Source organism: Pteropus vampyrus, unplaced genomic scaffold (assembly GCF_000151845.1).
Source record: "Pteropus vampyrus isolate Shadow unplaced genomic scaffold, Pvam_2.0 Scaffold566, whole genome shotgun sequence".
Lineage (NCBI taxonomy): Eukaryota > Metazoa > Chordata > Mammalia > Chiroptera > Pteropodidae > Pteropus > Pteropus vampyrus.
In genome coordinates, this window is record NW_011889347.1 from 645,941 (window position 1) to 664,292 (window position 18,352).

Sequence of the window (18,352 nt, forward strand, 5' to 3'; positions counted from 1 at the left end):
GAGGCAAGAGCATTGTGGGGGTACTGACTGTAATATCCATAAGGGTGACAGCTGTGAGGATAATTATTACAAGCGTGAGAGCAACAATGATGATGGCTGAGGATCCTGACTCAGGGGTGGTTGCTGTAGTGATGATGGCTATATGTGTGTTGATGGCAGTGGGGATGACTAGAGGGGTGATGGCTATTAAGGTGATGGCTACAAATAGGAGTGATGGTGGTAGGGGTGATGCAAGGTGACCAGGATCATTGGCCCAACAGGCAGAGAGATGGTACAAATTCTGGTTTCTGGATTCTGGTCAGTGAGATAAGAGGTCTGAGTAAGCCGTATCATATCAAGTTGATTGGCCACCTCCAGGGAGACGGAGCAGAAGGACTGGTGATGATTGACCTGAGACAACAAGGTAGGGACATTTCTCTGCTTGTTCAACCCAAGAGCTGTCTGCATCAGAATCTCTGGAGACTGAACTGAGACTTCCTTCCTCCCTGGGGGCCGTCAGGGGCTGCGATTGCTGTAACAGTAGGTCACGTGGCAGAGCTTCCTGTATGCTGCTGCTGCCGGGTGTCCATGGCCCTTACCCCTAAGCTGCCAGTGCAACAGTCAGAGTGGCGGCCAGAGACTCAGTCCATGCAGTACCCCCTGGACAGTGCTGGTGAGGCTAAACAAGAGGCCTCCACATCTTGACACTTAAAGAGTAAGAACGAAGTGTCGCCGGGATAGAGGACCATGCTGCGTCGCAAGCCCTCCAATGCTAGCGAGAAGGAGCCCACTCAGAAGAAAAAGGTGAGAAACATTTCTGGGAACTCACTTCTTCCTTCCCTCTGCTCGCTCAACCCATCCCCTCCAGAACTCATAGAAGTGGGAAGAGCCAAAGGCCATACATTGAGTCTGTAGGCAAGGGCCATTCTCCTGAGGGCAATGAGACAGGGGCTCGAAGATTACTAGAGTATCAGAAGTACAGAAGAGACTTCCAAAATTCTAAAGAAATAGAGTTACAGAATAGACTCTTAGAATTCTGTTTATAGAATTCAACCTTGCAATGATGGGATACAGACCTAAAATTAGGGGCTATAATCCTAGACTAAAATTTGAGAATCACAAAATAAAATTCTCAAGTTGAATCCTAAAACTATACTTAATTGTCTCTGCCCTACCCTGGTCCTGCCACTGCTTCGGCTCAAGCATGTCCTCTCAGGAGCCATCTCACTTAAAGTGTCCTGCTGGGCCACCCCATTTGGAGCCATGATGTTCCCAGAGCCCCTGCCCTTTGGCTGTAGCTGGGACTCTGCTCACTTGGTTCAACTCTGTTGCAGCTGTCCTGCCCCACTGGTGATGGGGCCAACCTGGAGATGGGATAATGGGCCTTCAAACCTGCAGTGGAATGCAGAGGGAGCATAGAGGTTCTTCCTGGGTAGGAAGAAATTATTTGTGAAGAATGAAAAATTATGCTGGTGAGATGGGGAGTAAGAGCGAGGGCTAAGGAGGAAAACTTTGGTGGGGAAGATTCTTAAGGCCAGGGAAAAAGCAAAAAGCAGCTGTCATAGACAGCTGAGGTATTCATCTTCCTAGAACAGAGGCCAGACTACAAGATTCCTTGAAGACTCTACCAGATCCAGGCTTCTCTACTTGGATTTAAGGATTTCTAGACTTAATTCTTTGATTTGATTATAAAATTCTCTCAAGAAATCAGCAAGTACATCCCGCACATCCAGCAAGATCCTAGGACCATCCAAAAACAGTCCTGAACCAGGTCCAAGAGGCCAAGGCCTAGCCCTAGGCCTAGGTCCAGGGCCTCCAGGCCCTCACTGTTTCCCCTAGAGCTCAACCCAGGTGCCCTGTGGGGGAACCCCCTTCTCAGGGCAGCAGCTCTCAGGCTGAGGCTGAGCCAGCTGAAAGGCTGAGCTTCAGGTCATTGGCGTGTGCATCCTGCCCCATCTCAAGTCATAGGGTGGCTGCCACTTCCGGCTGTACTCTCCCCACCCCAGCTGCTTTTCTAAGGTTGCAGTGGAGGTGGGTGGGGGTTGGGGAGAGATTTATGAGTTTTCACACAGGCTTTGTCATCTGCCTGTTCAAGCTCTGCTCAGCGCTGGGCCTAGCCAACTTGCCATTGGCTATCTCTCCTTGGTGAGCGGCCCGCTTCCCCTTACTCTCCGCCTAATGGGGGTGGGAAGCCAAGACTGTTTTAGACACTGATGGGCCCCAAACCACAGGGAAGCTGAGCTGGAGGAAAGAGTCAAAAAAGAGCTGACACTTTGATGCTAGTACCGTGTGCCACCTCAGGCAGAGGTGCCAGGGGCACACAAAAGGCAAAAGTCCTAGTCTTCTTACCTCAATTTCATTTTCTCAATTCTGTGCTTGGTGGCTGGGCCTCTAGAATTTCCCCCAGGCCTCTCCCAGGAGAAGCAAGACCCATGTGGTCCTCCAGACAAAGCTCACCCCTCCCTGCTAGAGCCTGGCAGCCTCTGGAGCCACTTTCCAAGACCCAAACCTTGGAAATGTCTTTAGAAAAGCTGAGGTACGATTCCAGAAGGTGGCGACAGTATCTTCCCTGGGCCTGGAGGCAGTGGCTTGCTCCACCACTCTTACCTTGGGCAAGGTGACGTGGTGGAGGGAAAAACACCAAGGCAAGTGAGGCCTTTCTCTCCTGCCCCTGCTCCTCCTCCCAGGCCTGCCAAATAGAGAAAGTGTTGTGCAGGGTGCAAGAAAGTAGAGTTGGAATCCTACCAAGTTCTAGCTGTAGGACCGTGGACAATTCATTGACCTTCTTTTGGTCTCAGTTTTCTCATCTCAGAAAAAGGGTTTAGCTCCTGATCTGTCTACCTCAGAAGGTTGCATGGATCACCTGAAACAATAAATGTGAGAGTGCTCTGTTTAGCTCATGCATGTGCACATGAGGAGGTGTATGCTATAGGCGTGGGCAGGGGTGAGAAGCACATGACAAAAAAGAACAAGAGGGGGTTCCAGACCTGAAGTGAATAAAACAAGACTGAATAGCACTAAGAGCCAGCACTGAATGAGAGCTCATCAGGTGCCAGGTGCTGTGCTGTGCATTCCACCCATCTCTTAGCTCCTTGGGTTTTCATGACAACCTTGTAAGTTAGGGACAGGTATTGTCTTTAACCCTATTTTATGCTTGAAGCTCAGAGACTTATCTAAGTTCACACAGCTCATAAGCTACAGAGAAGAAATCTAAGCCAAAATTTGTCTGTCTCCAGAGTGTTAACCTCTCTCCCTCTACACTCTTATCCCCTACTGAGCTCAAAAGCACTAGAAGAATCTGATGAGCATGAAAGACAATCCATCAGTAGGAGGGCTCTGCAGGGAAGACCCAGATGGCTATGGAATGAGGGACCTTCCAGGCAGCAGAACTGAGGCGGGAACAGGCATTCCAGGATGGTAGGATCAAGATGTGGCACCTATTGGTCATCATGAAGGATTGTGGAGGCCCTGACTTAAGGGTGGGGACATACCCCTTGGCTGCCCTTTGCAGATTTTTGCCTCCATCAGGGTCTCTCTCTGCACTCCCTTTGATCTGTTAGGAGGTAGGATATGGACAAGGGTTTGTCCTGGGACTTGCCTCCCCTAAGGAAGATCCCAACCCACAGCACCCCTACTTTCACAACCTGAACCTCCTGCCAAATGAAATGCAGAGGAATCTAGGCTCCCATTCAAGTGCTCAATTGTACCCTCTTTCCAGTCTCTTCCTGCCCGTCTCTCTTCCAATCCCAGCACACTACCCAGGCTCCCTTCCTATAGAACACCTCCAGTAGCACACCCCCACCAGGATGCACTTTGTATTTCCAGTGGCTCGTTAGTTCCCCCAGGCTAATGCCCAATTCCTTAGCATACCTGGCAAGGGCTTTGCATGGCCTTTTCTGCTTTACCTCCCACCATATGCACTGGCATACCCACAATTACATCACCACACTGGAACGTCCCTGACTTTCGCTGCCATTTAAACCCTTCTTAGCAACTCCTGGAGAAACCCTGGCTCCCTTGCATGGCCCAGCTCAAATGTGTTTCCTCCACCATGAAGCCCTCTTGAGCCCTTCCTCCTCCATGCGCCCATCTTCTCTCCTGGTAGCTCCCTCCAAACGCCACCTGAAGTAGCCATTGCACTCAATCTGTTTCTATAAAGGAAGATGACTTTGTAAGCTCTGAACACAATAACATGCATAAGTTTCCAGAGCAGAGATGTGAGTTCAAACCCCTGTTCTTTCCACTGCCAGCTGTGTAACTGTCTAGGGCACTGGGAAGTGAGGCCGTAAGACGGAGTTATGGTGAGGTTGGAGTGACTTGGCACACATGAAGCCCTTGACAGGGTGCCAGGCATAGGGGAGGTATTTTAACCTCTGGTTACTGGATTTCCACACATGCACGGTCCAGAGCCTGGAGCCTAGAAGGTGCTAAGTATATGACTGGTATAGAAATGAGCTGAGAGTCTAGTTGTGGGGACACATGGGGAAAACCAAGCCTGCTTAGGAACCAGGGGAAGAAGATGCCAACAGGAGCACTGTGAGGCTCTGAGGGAATAGTCAGGGGAGGCTTCCTGCAGGGAGCAGCACCTTTAAAACCGGATTTGAAAAACCTGCTTATTAAAGTATAATATTCATACAAAGAAGTGCATAAATCAAGTGTACCAATCAATGAATTTCTATAATACACATCTCTGTGTAAGCAACATCCAGATTGACAGAGCACTTCTAACACTCTACAAGATTCCTTCATTCCCCTGCCAGTAACTACACAGCCCTTTCCCCAGGAATAACCACTATTCTGACTTTCAACTGCATAGAATAGTTTTGTCAGGTTTTGAACTTTCTGTACAAGGAATCATATGTGCAGCATACTCTGGTGTCTGTGAGATTCATCCATATTGTTGGGGAGAGCTGTCCTAAGTTCATCGCTATATCCTAGCCCCTTTTATGACTATGCCACAATTTATATATCCATTCTACAGTTGATGGGAATGTGTTTTTTTTTTCCATTTAAATTGGATTTTGAAGGAGGGGAGAAACTACGGTTGACAGAGAAAAAGGTGGAGTGTTCCAAGTGGAGAATGCCCTGGGTAAGAGCCTGGAGGTGGGTCATAGGAAAGGCTAAGGCATACACAGACATTTGGACATTCACTGAGGGTGGCTGTGTCAAGCACTCATTCCTTTCATCCTCCCAACACCCTGGTGAGGTAGATGTCCTTGCCTTCATTTTACCCACGAGGAAACAGAAGCCCAGAGAAGTTGAGGAATTCAGCCAGCTTTACACAGCTGGTCAATGGCAGAACCAAGATGTGAACCTTTACCAGCTGACACCGAGTGAAGAGACTGGGGTTTAAGGAGGTTAAATAACTTGGTGAAGGTCACACGTCTCAGAGTTGAACTCAGCAATGTCTGACATCAGAAAAAAATAATTCTTTCCAAAATGTTAAACATGAAGAACAATGTTTGGTTCTACCTGCCCCCTGGGCATGACTCCCAAGAAGGCTTCACCCCAAATGGGGGTCAGGCAGAAAATCCAAAGGTACTCAAGGATATCCACTCATAGTTGGGTGGGAAGTCACTTTGGAGACACTGGAAGAGATTCAGGATATTTGAGGCTATCTCTGAGGTTGGAGGTAGGCTGGGCAAAAGGCCACTCTGGCTGGCTGACCCCCACCCCAGTTGCCTGGAGAACTTGTACTGCCCTTCTCATGTCCCAGGGCTGAAGATCAGCCAGCTGGGCCCAAGTCCCAGTACCACCCTCACACCTCTTTGGGATAGTTTCCTCCACTTTGGGCTAAAGCTGGGACAGAAGGGCCCTGACACAAGGTCCCAGGAGCCAAAGTCCCCCTCCCAGTTCCCAGACTGTAGATTAATGACAGGAAAAGGAAAGAACTGCGATTAGAGGGTGGCTTGGCGGTGAGTTTACTCTGCCCCAACAAAGCTCACTTCCGGCCCCACACCGGCCCTCCTGCTTGCTTTCCAGGCTTGCCAGTCTCTGGGGTTTCAGGGGCAACTATAAGCCTCCTGGCCTCAAACTGAGGTGGTGGAAGAAAGGTCATTATAGACCCCATTGGCCTATAAATAGCCCAGCCTGTCTTCTAGGCCCCAGGCCAGCCTGTTGCCCACCCTCTCTCTGTTCCCTCTTTTCCAGGCAGTGAGAGCAAGAATTCATCTGGGTGGCTGCATCCTAGTTATATAAGAGGAAGAAATAAATGGAAAGTAGAGGAGGGAAGAGGAAAGAAAGGAAGCAAAAGAGGAAAGAATAGTGGGTGGGGAAAACCAAGGAAGAAGGATGGAAGGGATGCATGGGAACCAAAGTGGCCATACCATGCTTTCCCCCCACCCCCAACTCCTTTTCCACCTCCTTTTCCAGCTCCTCAAAGTAGTATAGAAGAGGCTTTCTAACAGAAGTTGTAGGTGTTCCACCCAGGAGGCCTTCATTGTGATAGTGTCTGCTTGACCTGACTGCTGACCTAGTTTCTGGTCAGTTAGCTTGCTGCAACCTTGAGGAAGGTGTGGCGCCTGACCCTGATTGCTGACCTGCCTTTGGTCAAGACCCACCAAGAGAATAAAAGTGCTTAATTGCAGTCCCCAGGAGTTGGGGCTAATTGTGTATGTGTTGGGAGAGCAGGTGATATTGCCCCAGCCCTGAAAGGTTGTCACTGGACCCTCCTTTCATAGCAAAGAGGATGTGAAACTTTCAGCTTTGTGCAAGTTTGAGGCTTCAGTTCCTCAAGCCTTTATCTCCTGTGTCTGCAGTCTATCCTGCTCTATCTGTCTGGCCATCTGTGAACCCTGGTTCCTGTGTGTATCTATGGTCTTGACTGTTGGTCTTTATTCAGGCTCAGCCTCCACTTCTTGTGACTAAAACCTGCCCTCATTACCTGTCTGGCCCTGGTTTCTGCTGCTGTCTTGGTGTGTGCATGCACATACAGTTAAGAAAGCTCATTTCCTGAAAACAATCTCATCACTGCAAACAATAGGTCAGGCCTAAAATTCTGAATATCAGCACACATCAACAGTAGCCAGTTCATCACATTAGTAGATAAGGTTAAAAAGTGAGATGAAGGAAGAGAACATGGCAGCTTTCTTTTACTAAATTATCACCAATCTTTTGTGTCTCAAATCTATGGACACCTTTTCTGACTGCTTCTGCTGAGGTTTTTGAGAAAGCCTAATGCCAGCTCTTATTGACTCCTGGGATTGTTTTGCTCTTCTTGGGACACAGATTCACCAGGTTTGGGCCCTAATGCATTTACAGCTATCATTGTAACAGACTATGCTTGCAGCAGGCCCATAACATGAAGGCCAGGCTGTGGGGTTTGGGTTTGCTGTGTTAAGTAAAGGTGATGCTATTGTTCGTGTTGAGGTACGTCTCTAGGAGGAAATATGTGTTTCCTCCAACTCGTTTAGTCTTTCACTCCAGGGTTCTGGGAACCAAACATCAGGTATTGGTGGAAATGTGGACTTAGTCTGAGGCCTAAGTGAGGTCCAAGTCTCCTGAGGTCAAGAGCTTACTCCAGGGCCAGCAATGGAGGCCATTGTCTGCTGAAGAACAGGATGAAGCCAGATAACTCCAAGTACATCTTGGTGCTTCACCTCATTAGCCCTGGGACCTCAGGACACATGTGGCTGCCCAGACCTGGAGTATGTGCACATGTGTTGGGAGTGGAAATAGCTCCTTACTCAGCCAGCCATCTTAGCACCACCGATTGCAACATCTCTGCTTCTTCCAGCTCTCACTTCAGCGTTCCAGCAGTTTCAAGGATTTTGCCAAATCCAAACCCAGCTCCCCAGTGGTGAGCGAGAAGGAATTTAATCTGGATGATAATGTGAGTTTCTGGGCCTCCTTGTTGAGGGGTCTGGCTGGGAGGGAGGGAGGAGGGGAAAGAGGAGTTTTAAGATTGGTGAGGTAAAGTCTGCTTTACCTCAGAAGAAGGTCCACCTCTCCCACCTACCAAAATCCTGGGCCCCAGAACTCACCTGCATTGTTTTCTATTACAAATTAATTATAAATTAATAGGGCTGAAAACAGGACTGGGGCTAACAAGGAAGGGGATGGGAGCTTCTCATTCCTGCCCCTCCATCCTTGCTGAGACCCAAAGTCTTCCTTCCCCCAAGTCTTGAACCCATGCAGGAGCACCAGGGTCTCTAGACCTCTTCATTTGTTGTCACAGATTCCAGAAGATGATTCAGGTGCCCTTACCCCAGAGGATACTGGGAAGAGTGGCAAAAAGCTGGGGAAGAAGTGGAGGGCCGTAATTTCCCGAACCATGAACAGGAAGATGGGCAAGATGATGGTGAAGGCCCTGTCAGAGGAGATGGTGAGACCTGGGATCCAGGGGAGGGGTAGAGGCAGATAGAACAGGCATCACTCTGACAGGGTTGGAGCATGGCCACCTTGACAGCCACTGCTCAGGTACCATGCCTGAAGGCCCGATTCAATACAAGAAGAAAGGTCACATGGGAGCAGAGCTCACTCATCCATGGACATGGCAGCAAGGCACCACAGTCCTGAGGGACCAGGAGTGGGGTCTGAGGAGGAATGAAAATTGGGATAACAGAAGCTTCCTGAAAAGACAAACTGGAGGAGGGTGGGTAGCTGAACAAGAGGTGAGATCACCTGAGCCAAATTCGCCCACCATAAATTTCTGCTTGGAACCAGCCCCTGGGGTTGGGAAGGCTTGATTCAAAGAGGAGTTCCTATGAGAGAAAATTGGAGAAGGCTGGCTTTGGCCCAAGGAAGGAGGGTGGGACACACAGCTACGGGGCAGACACAGTTAAGTAGCTGAAGTTACACAGAGTCTGGCGTGCTTGTGACTCTTATAGGAGGCTCCAAGGCAGTGGTGTGCTAGAGTCAGCTAGTGCTGGCTCATACCAGCTCAGGACAGCAGTTCATCAAATTTTCAGGAATTTTGTGAGTCAGGTATGAAACACAACAATATTGAAAATTAAATTATATAAACTAAGAATTAAATGAATTATATTAAAAATAAAGAGAATACAGTCAATTCTCAAAAGTCCTAATTCTTGGACTGCTTTTCACTATTCTCTATGCCCCTGAGGTTATTTTCATCTATAGTCTCTGTGTGGAGGAAATAGCCTATGATGGTGCTCTGCTTGGTCGGTGACATCATACTGGTAGAATGACATGAGCCATGAGGAGCATTTATAACACAGGAATTAGTGACTGCTACACATCAGGGTTTTTATTCCCAAAGAGCCAGTTGTGAAAGAGTTACCTCTGCACTGTAGTATGGTGAGGCTGGGGAGCTCTGGAGGCAGGCCAGCTAGGGAAGGAAGTGGGTGGTGCTTGTTCACAGCCTTAAGAACATTCTTCCATTACTTCTCATCTGGAAACTTGGGGTGATCAAGCACTTACCCTCAAGTAAAGATTGAATAAAATGACAAAGGTGCTTGGCACATGAAAACATAGTCAAAAGTAGTAACTGTTTGACTGTGTCCTAGCAACAGCTTTGAGTCCAAGCTCTGCATGTACATTTAGCCCTTTAAGCTGACAAAGCACATTTACACGTGACCCTAGCTGAGCCTTATTCCATGAGGTGGGCAGGGCAAGGACTGTCATTCCCACCTTACAGAAGAGAAATCTAGAGCTCTAAGAGTGCCATGGTACCTGTGAGTGGAAGAGCTGGGGCTGGAGACAAGCCCCAGTCCTCTGCCAAGCCCATGTTCATTTCCTCTGGACCCGGGGCTGCTCCATGTACACCCCAAGAGAGGCCACTCAGGGCTCCTTGCCCCCCTTCCCATGTAGGGAGATACTCTGGAGGAGGGTTCAGCCTCCCCGACATCTCCAGACTGCAACCTGGACAGCCCTGGCCCTGAGAAGATGGCACTGGCCTTTTCTGAGCAGGAGGAGCGTGAGCTCCCAGCACTCAACCGCCAGGAGTCAACAGGTGAGTAGGGGATGTGGGAGGACACATGCTGAGTCTGGAGAAAAAAACTGTGTTAGGACCAGGCAAGTTCCTGTTTGGGAGGAGCAGACAAGAGAAATGAACCTTTATGGTTTGCCTGCTGTGAACTTCCCAGCCCTCTTCACATTAAATCTTCACAAAAACTTCATGGATCAGTACTATTATTTTTTTTAAATAATTGGGCCAGTACTATTATTATCCCTACTTTATTGATGTGAAAACTGAGGCTCAAAGAGGTTAAGTTACTTGCCCAAGGTGACTCAGTCTTGAACTCAGGTTTGCCCTAGAGGAGCCTCGACTTGCTGTCCCCAGGCCCTGGAGGACTCAAGGGCAGAAGAAGGGCCCCATTGCCATCTTGGACCAGTCCACTCCCACCCTACCAAGGAGAGCTAAAGTCTACACCTGCCTGGGCCTCTGACATCTCAGGCTGGGAGTAGGAATAATGGGTCTCCAGCTGTGAAGACTCAGCCTCTTGGACCCCAGACCTTGGTTTGCTGGACTCAGGGTACCACTTGGCATCTTCTAGATGTCCATGGGGCTGGACAGGAGGTTCTAGCAGCCCTGCCTGGATGAAGGCCTTTGGCCTTTGGGCTACAGACCTGCAAAGGAACCATCTCACCCCTCAGGCTAGTTCCAAGTTCCCCATTTGTTCTCTGGCTCTTCAAACACCTCCCTGCTCCTCAACTGAAAGCCATTTAAAATGCCCTTCATTCTGCCCTTCCCAGAGAGAAAGAGCCCTTCTGAGTTTCCAGGTGATGTAACTAGATACTGAGTCTTATTAAATAGAGAAAGTAAAGGGTGTGGCTTCTTGGGTGGAAGGAGCACTGGAGTGGGAGTCAGGAGACCTGGAATGTAATAGACTCAGTGCTGCCAATTTTAAGGTGACAGACCTTAGGCAGGTCGTTTGGCCTGTCTGGCCTCAGTATTCATGTGTTCATTAGGGTGTTGGCCCAGTTGGTCTCTAGAGACCCTCCCAATTTGCCCATTCTTTGGTTTGTGAGCTGTTTCTCCTTCTTTAGTCAACTGTTCTCATGTCTAAGGCCCTGGAAGTGAAGCTGTGCTGCAGCAGGGTGACCAAGGGGATGGGCCAGAATCCCTGCTGTAGTACAAGAGTGGCCAGCATCCATATTTCTTCCCAGCATGTAGCCCCATGACTTCTAGAGAGACCCCCTTGAAGGCCTGGGGCAAAGGTGACCCTCCTTCCTTTCCAATCTCCTGCAGGCAGTGAGCTCTGCAGCCCCATCCCAGGCTCTGGCAGCTTCAGGGAGGAACCACCTGCCCCTCAGTACACAGGGCCTTTCTGTGGCCGGGCCCGAGTTCATACCGACTTCACTCCCAGCCCCTATGACCACGACTCGCTGAAACTGCAGGTAAGATTGGCATCCAGGCCCCACTTGAGCTTGGCGGGTTGCACCCATAAAGGAGGCTGGACTTAGCCACGGTAGGACAGTGTCGGGGGAGGCTCAGGGACAACCCCTCAACTCTCTCCTGATCTGCTCTGCTCCCTTCTCCTCCCACAGAAAGGAGATGTAATTCAGATTGTTGAAAAACCACCTGTGGGCACATGGCTGGGCCTGCTCAATGGCAGGCTGGGCTCTTTCAAATTCATCTACGTGGATGTGCTGCCTGAGGAGGCTGTGGGGCCTGCCCGCCCCAGCCGCCGACAGAGCAAAGGCAAGAGGCCCAAGCCCAAGACTCTGCATGAACTGCTGGAGCGCATTGGCCTAGAGGTTTGAGCTTGAACTTGCACTAGCATCTAGGATCAAGGGAGGCACCCTTGCCCCAGCTATGTGGGAAAGGAGGGATCCCAGGCAGGGGTGGCTTGTAAGCAGCCACGCTGGCGGCCTGCCTCTGCCCACAGGAACACACATCTACTCTGCTGCTCAATGGCTACCAGACGCTGGAGGACTTCAAAGAGCTGCGGGAAACACACCTGAATGAGCTGAACATCACGGACCCACAGCACCGGGCCAAGCTGCTCACAGCTGCAGAGCTGCTGCTGGATTACGACAGTGAGTGGGTATAGGAGCCAGGTGGGGGTGCCTGCTGGCAGTTCAGGGACGGGAGGCCTCTGCTCTGGGCCCAGAACAGTGGGAGGATACTTTCCACACTTGAATTCCAGCCTCAGGCAAAGTTTGTAGGGAGTAGGAGTTTAAGGGATTATCAAGCCTCACTCTCTTTGGGATGCTAGGGGAGATTTAAGGCCAGAGAAGGTAAGGCATGAACTCAAGGCCTCAAAGCTAGGTGATGGAGAGGCGGGATTCAGGTGCAGATGTCCTGGTTCCTGGCTTATTGCTGAAGAAGTTTGAACTCTTAGGCCTGGAAACCACAAGAAGGGCAGGGGTCGTGGTGGGTGCCCAGATGGAGAGACTGCCTACAGTGTCCTTACCCCCAGGGTCCCTACCCCCTCACAGGGCTCTCTGGGGCTTCTGACCTCCTCCCTGCTAAGTCTCAAAATTCCACATTCTGTATCCCACTCTCACCCCTGGCAGCCGGCAGCGAGGAGGCAGAAGAGGGCGCCGAAAGCAGCCAGGAGCCAGCGACACACACTGCGTCAGACCCCAAGGGGGACATTCCGCGGGACTCAGGCTGCTTCGAGGGCTCAGAGAGTGGGCGTGATGAGGCGGAGCTGGCAGGAGCTGAGGAGCAGCTGCACTGCCTCTCCTTAGCCGGGTCACCTTGAGCAGAGGTGGCAGTGGTGGGCCAAGGCTGGGCCCAAGCAGCACAAGCAGCAGGGATGGACCTGGCCTACCGCAGTGGCCTGTGCTGGAGGACTAGTGGAGGACTGGAACTGAGCCCGGCCCTGCTCCCCTCAGGTCACCTAGGTCGAGAGAGGCTGGGCAGGGCCCTACAGGCTTGGCGGGAGTAAATGAAGAGCCTCTGAGAGCACATCCCACCTGCCTGGCTCTCTCCTTCTACCAGCTACTGACAGCGCAGCCTGCTCTGGCCATGGCCACAGCCAAGTGGGGCACCAAGGAGCCTCCTTGCCCAAGTCTCTCACCACCAAAGCCTCCCAATCCTCCTCAACCCCACAGCACCTTCCCTGAGGCACTGCTCCTGAAAAAGGGGCCAAGTCAGTATTTCAGGTCAGTCTCAGGACCTTAGGGAAGCTGGCCATTTAAAAAGATTCTAATTGATCATGGGTAAATCCAGACTGCCCTCAATAAGGTCTGAAGAAAGCCACATGTACCTTTTCTCCTCCTAACTTTCTGATAGGTTTAGCCACTAAATCACTATCTGATTTGATCCAAGTGTCTTCCCCAATCTGTCTAGGATGGTCAGGATTAGAATAGATAGATTCTGAGGGCCTTGCCAACTCTGACATTTTGTGACATTAAATGTTACCCGTGGCCCAGGACAGCAGTGGGGTTTACTGAAGGGGCTGGAGGGGCCTTGGGCTCACAAATGAAATGGCTCCTTATGCTCATCTGTTCCACACCTCCCCATGTAACTCAGGACAAACGGTAACTTACCCCAGCTTAAAACAATGCCCATATCTCATACAACGTGTGCCCTCCCCTTCCACTTCTGGCCCCTTCAAATGACACTTCTCCCCAAGGTCAATGGAAGATGGTCAGACCTGGCTTCCAAGGGCAGAGTGGCCCCTAAGGAGCAAGATGCAGGTCTAGGCCCAGACTTGGCCTCTTTTGTGAGTCCTTACAAGCAAAGAAAACACAAACTAGGCAAGTCCACTATCCCAACTTTACTAAAGATTTTGATGTACCCTGAGCTCCAGAAGGGGAGGGAGAATGTCTATTGGTGTGAACCTCCCTTGACACCAGTGCCAAATCTGTGCCCTGAATTCTAGAGTAACCCTTCCCCGGGACTCAACTGGCCCAAGGACAAATAGTGCCCACTAAATCTAGGACTGCGGCTTAGTGGACACATTTCAGGACCTACTACCAGGAACTTTGGTAAAGCTAACTTGCGGGGAAGGGTTTTGTGTAAATATAAGGGGGTGGAGAGGGATAGGTTAGCAGCAATAAATATAAGTAAAACAAAATTACTGTCTCCAGTTATCTTTCCTATGGAAAGAAGGTTGGAGGAGAGACAGACCAGTCTCCTTCAAAGCTGGACACAGAAAAATGTCTCCATTGTCCTTTCAGGGCCATCTGCCTCTTCCCTAAAGATGATCAGTGCCCTTGATCCTGTTGACTTAAAGTTCCAGTTTGAAGCCCTAGCTGGCTCCACCTTTCCCAATAACCAGCTCCCCTAGGAGCTCAGGCTCTCAGTGCCACAGGTTTTCTGGGGTCTGAGAATTAGGAGTAGCTATATCTCTCTAGAATTATTCCTTTAACAAGAGTCTTGAACACCTCTACCCTAATGAGGAAGGCCCTGCACTGGGGGCTGTCCAGGGTCCAAAAGGGAGAGATTTGGATTCAGCTGGGCCTTTCCTCTGAGGCCACCTCTTCTTGGGCCCCACCCTGTGCCCACAGAAGCTACACCATCTCCTGGGCAGTGAGATGGAGACAAGGACTTCTGGCTTCCTTTGTTTCTGCATTAACTGCATTAGGGAGGGCAAACTGGAATGAGAGCTGCCACCAGAGTAAAGACAAGGCCACTCTACTTCCAGGCTTTCTTCTCAGGTACACTCATCCCACTGCCAATAGTGGCTGTGGGCATCAGGGAACTGTTAGAATCATCCTAAGCAAAGAAACAAGGAGCTCAAAGGGCCTCAAAGCTTCAATGGTACTGAATAATGGCTGCCATTTAGTGAGCACTGACATGTGTGCTAGGCACCAAATGCTTTACATTTCTTCTTTCATATAATCTTCACAGTATCTCTGAGGTAGGTATCATCACCTTCCCAACTTACAGAGGATAAACCTGAAGATCAGACAGTTTAAATAAGTTGAGTAGAAAGTCCACCAAGCTTTCAGAGCCTCCCCCAGCCCTCTGGAGGGCAATCTGACCCTCTGTTAAGTGTCTTTGACACTCTTTGACCCAGCCATTCCCCTCCAAGGATTTGATCCACAGAAAGAGCCACACAAGTACATACAGATATATGGACAGACATTGGCGACAACTTTGTCTATAAGACACTGGGAACAACATGAATGGGGAATTAGTTAGAAACATTATGGTCCATTCACACAATACCATGCAGCCATTAAACATAATGTTGTAGAAAAATATTTAATGATATAGGGAAAATATTCATGACTATTTATTGTTTACTTTTAAATTTTAAAATTATACAAATAATGTACAAACATTTTCGTTGTAAAAGAAGTCCACGCTATATCACAGGGAAGACTCAAGTGCTGTAACATTATTATTCGGGTGATTCCATTTTTATTCAAGAAAAGGAAAACATACACAAGAAAAAGACCAGAAAGATCTGCAGCAAACAGTTACCAGTGGTGATATTGTGAGGTGAGCAGGGTGGGATCGGGGGAGTAATGGAGAGAAATATTTACTTTCTACATTCTTGTTTTATTTCAACTTCAAAAGTATCTATTATTTTAATATCTATTTTTAAAAGGAACAATATTTTAATTCTTGAAAAAATTACAACTAAATAAACCAATAGGCCCAAGCCTCTGGTCTCCACAAATTTAGAGTAGTAGCAAAGTCATTATCTTGCTGCCTTTTGGCACAGGCTTCTGGAAACATAGCGAGTAAGGGGTAAATAATGCCCAAAATGCTTAAAATCCACACACACCAAGGGGGACCTTATAAGAGGAGATTCCTAAACCCTTTAAAAACCCTGGTTAATACCTATCTATTAAATCTAAGCTGGATAAAGGAAAATATCAGAAAAAAAGAAATGAGAATGAAAGAAGGATGTTTTGAACTTCTCCCTTATCCTGGGGAGGGAGTGGGGGGCATCTCAGAGCTACCGGGCTGTAGTTTGGTCTGTAGGCTGAATACAACCTGAAAGTAGAAAGTTGTGCAAGGACTCCAGTGATCACAGGACTTTGGGAGGGTCAGATAAAGAGAGGTAACAAGGAAATGTAGACTGCAGGTCAAGACCTGAGGGGTCAGAAAGGCAATACCAGTTGGGTCTACAGCTCAAGGCCCAATGTTCTTCCTCCAGGCAGGGCTGCTAGAACCTCCTGTCCAGCCCCATGGACATCTAGAAGATGTGGTACCCTGAGCCCAGCAAACCAAGGTCTGGGGTCCAAGAGGCTGAGTCTTCACAGCTGGAGACCCATTATTCCTACTCCCAGCCTGAGATGTCAGAGGCCCAGGCAGGTGTAGCCTTTAGCTCTCCTTGGTAGAGTGGGAGCGGACTGGTCCAAGATAGCAATGGGGCCCTTCCTCTGCCCTTGAATCCTCCTGGGCCTGAGGACAGCAAATTGAGGCTCCTCTAGGGCAGGTGAGGCCCAGCTGATAGGAGTTAGGGCCTACTTGATTTTAAGTCTTGGTTTTGTCACTCTCTTAGCTGGGTCTGGGTCATCTTGGACAAGTCACTCAACCTCCTTGAGTCTCACTTTGTACATCAATAAAGTGGTGATAACAGTACTAGCTCCATGGAGTTATTACAAAGATCGAATTAACTAGTATATGTAAAATACTCACAAAATCAACGTTTAGTGGGTGATAATATGTCAGGTCCCCTCAATCCATACCACCCTGCTACTTGCATTTCATTCCCCTCAAGGTTCATCTCTCCTCAGACCCGTAGTTAGTGTAGTAACCAAGAAAAAAGGCTTTGGAGTTAAATTAAAGTGTCTTCAAATCCTGGCTCTACCACTTATTAGTTACCAGACTTTAGGTAATTACATACATATACATTTCTTTTCTGTAAAATAAGAATAATGATCTACATTGCAATATACAAATGTATCAAGTCAACATATTGCACACTTTATACTTATACAATGTTATATGTTAATTGTATCTCAATTAAAATAATTTTAAAAATGAAAATTAATATAAAAAAGAATACCAATCTAATAATACCTACCTCTTCGGGTTGTTAGATAAATAAATTAAATAATGCTTATAAAGTTCCTGGCATGTAGTGACAATAAATTGTGGCTTCTGACCTTTTGTAATCTCCAGGGCACTGAGCTCAAGATTGAGCACAAAGCACCCTCCCCCTTGTCAATATGTACTTGTCTGCATACTAACTGCTATTGCCCAGAGACAAATTGATTTACAAGGTCCAAGAGCATGCTGGGATTCAGGATAGATGGTGCCAGCTCTGGTGCCCAGAGAGGCTGGTGATAGAGAGAAGCCCACATGAGAAGCCTTGGGTAGCCTAGCTCTCCCTGGCTCAGAGCATGATGGGCATTAGACTTATTTCAGGCAACTCCCTTGAACATCCATGGGCTGCTAGAAAGAAGAGGATAAAGGCCAGATTCATGAAAAAAGAGTTGGAGTCCAGCCAACTCCTCTCTAGTTCAGGTTTAGAGGTGCCTTCTTTCCCCTGGGCCATCAGGGGAAGTAGCTGGGGGCATCAGCACAACCCAGTTGAACTATCTCCTTTCACTTGCTGCCTCTATTTCTCACGACCTTGCCTTAGCCTTCTCCAGGTAGGTTCTGATCAATTTCCCCAAAATCCTGCAACAAAGGCTCTTGCCTCCACAAATTCTCTCTCCTTAACCTCAAACCTTATAGCAGTGTGCTCTGACACAGGCCACTGCCGCTGCTTCCAACTCTTGCTCATAGAGATCCCTGCCCAGTTTTTTCACAGTGGAAGCCAAAGTGGGGCCATTAGTGACTACAAGTTTAATAAGAAAGCTAAAAGAGGTTTTTAAAGAATAGAGGACATTGATCACTGTAGTCTCAGTGAGATCCAACACCTTCTCGACCCTGCCAAGTCAGGAAATTCAGGATGAGGTATGAGGTTTCCCAGCTGGGAAAAAGAAGTAGCTCTCTCACCTCCTTCACAATAGAGGCTACCTTAGCTTCTCACACAAAGTAGGCCCCATTCTATATTATTCAGCCAAAAATACAATCAAGTGGGAAGGAACTGCCTCCCCTCTAGACCCAGCCAAGACTCCTCCTTTAGGAAGGCCCTAAATAAATGTAATTCTATAGCACTCGATATGTAGGCTTCACCTTTTCCTATAACTTCACTGTTACTAATATAGCATTTGTATACCATTGCCTCTGGGACCTGCCAGGGATAACTCAGAAAGAGCCCAGGGCAATGGCCCTCACAAAGGGACAGCCAACTTGACTGTGGGAACTCGACAAGGCAACTTCCTGACTTCCTGTGCTAAAGAAATCCCACCAGTCTGGAGAAAGAGTTAAGAGATTTAAGTTTAAAACAAAACCCCAACAAATACCCCCATATCAGACTATTTATAATAAGCCCTCTATATGCTTAAAATGGAGAGATCATTGGCCAAATTCATCCGAAATGGCAAAATTTAAAAAAAAAATCCTAAAATCATTGTTGGTTCTCATCTTACAAGAAAATGGGGTCAGCAATGCAATTTCTCCTAAAGTTAACCCTAGTACATGGTCAGTTTTCAACAAGTACTT

The 18,352-nt window shown here is 48.5% G+C and overlaps 1 protein-coding gene across 1 annotated transcript; it reads left to right on the top strand.

Annotated features, from left to right (window-relative positions):
* The first annotated feature begins 549 nt into the window (after positions 1-549).
* Positions 550-13,922, top strand: SASH3 (SAM and SH3 domain containing 3). Its single transcript, XM_011384201.2, has 8 exons — positions 550-783; positions 7,715-7,810; positions 8,156-8,302; positions 9,751-9,892; positions 11,132-11,280; positions 11,431-11,640; positions 11,772-11,922; positions 12,403-13,922. Exons 1-8 carry the CDS (start codon positions 727-729, stop codon positions 12,591-12,593), a joined length of 1,143 nt encoding a protein of 380 aa, XP_011382503.1. The 5' UTR covers positions 550-726; the 3' UTR covers positions 12,594-13,922.
* Positions 13,923-18,352: the final 4,430 nt, after the last annotated feature.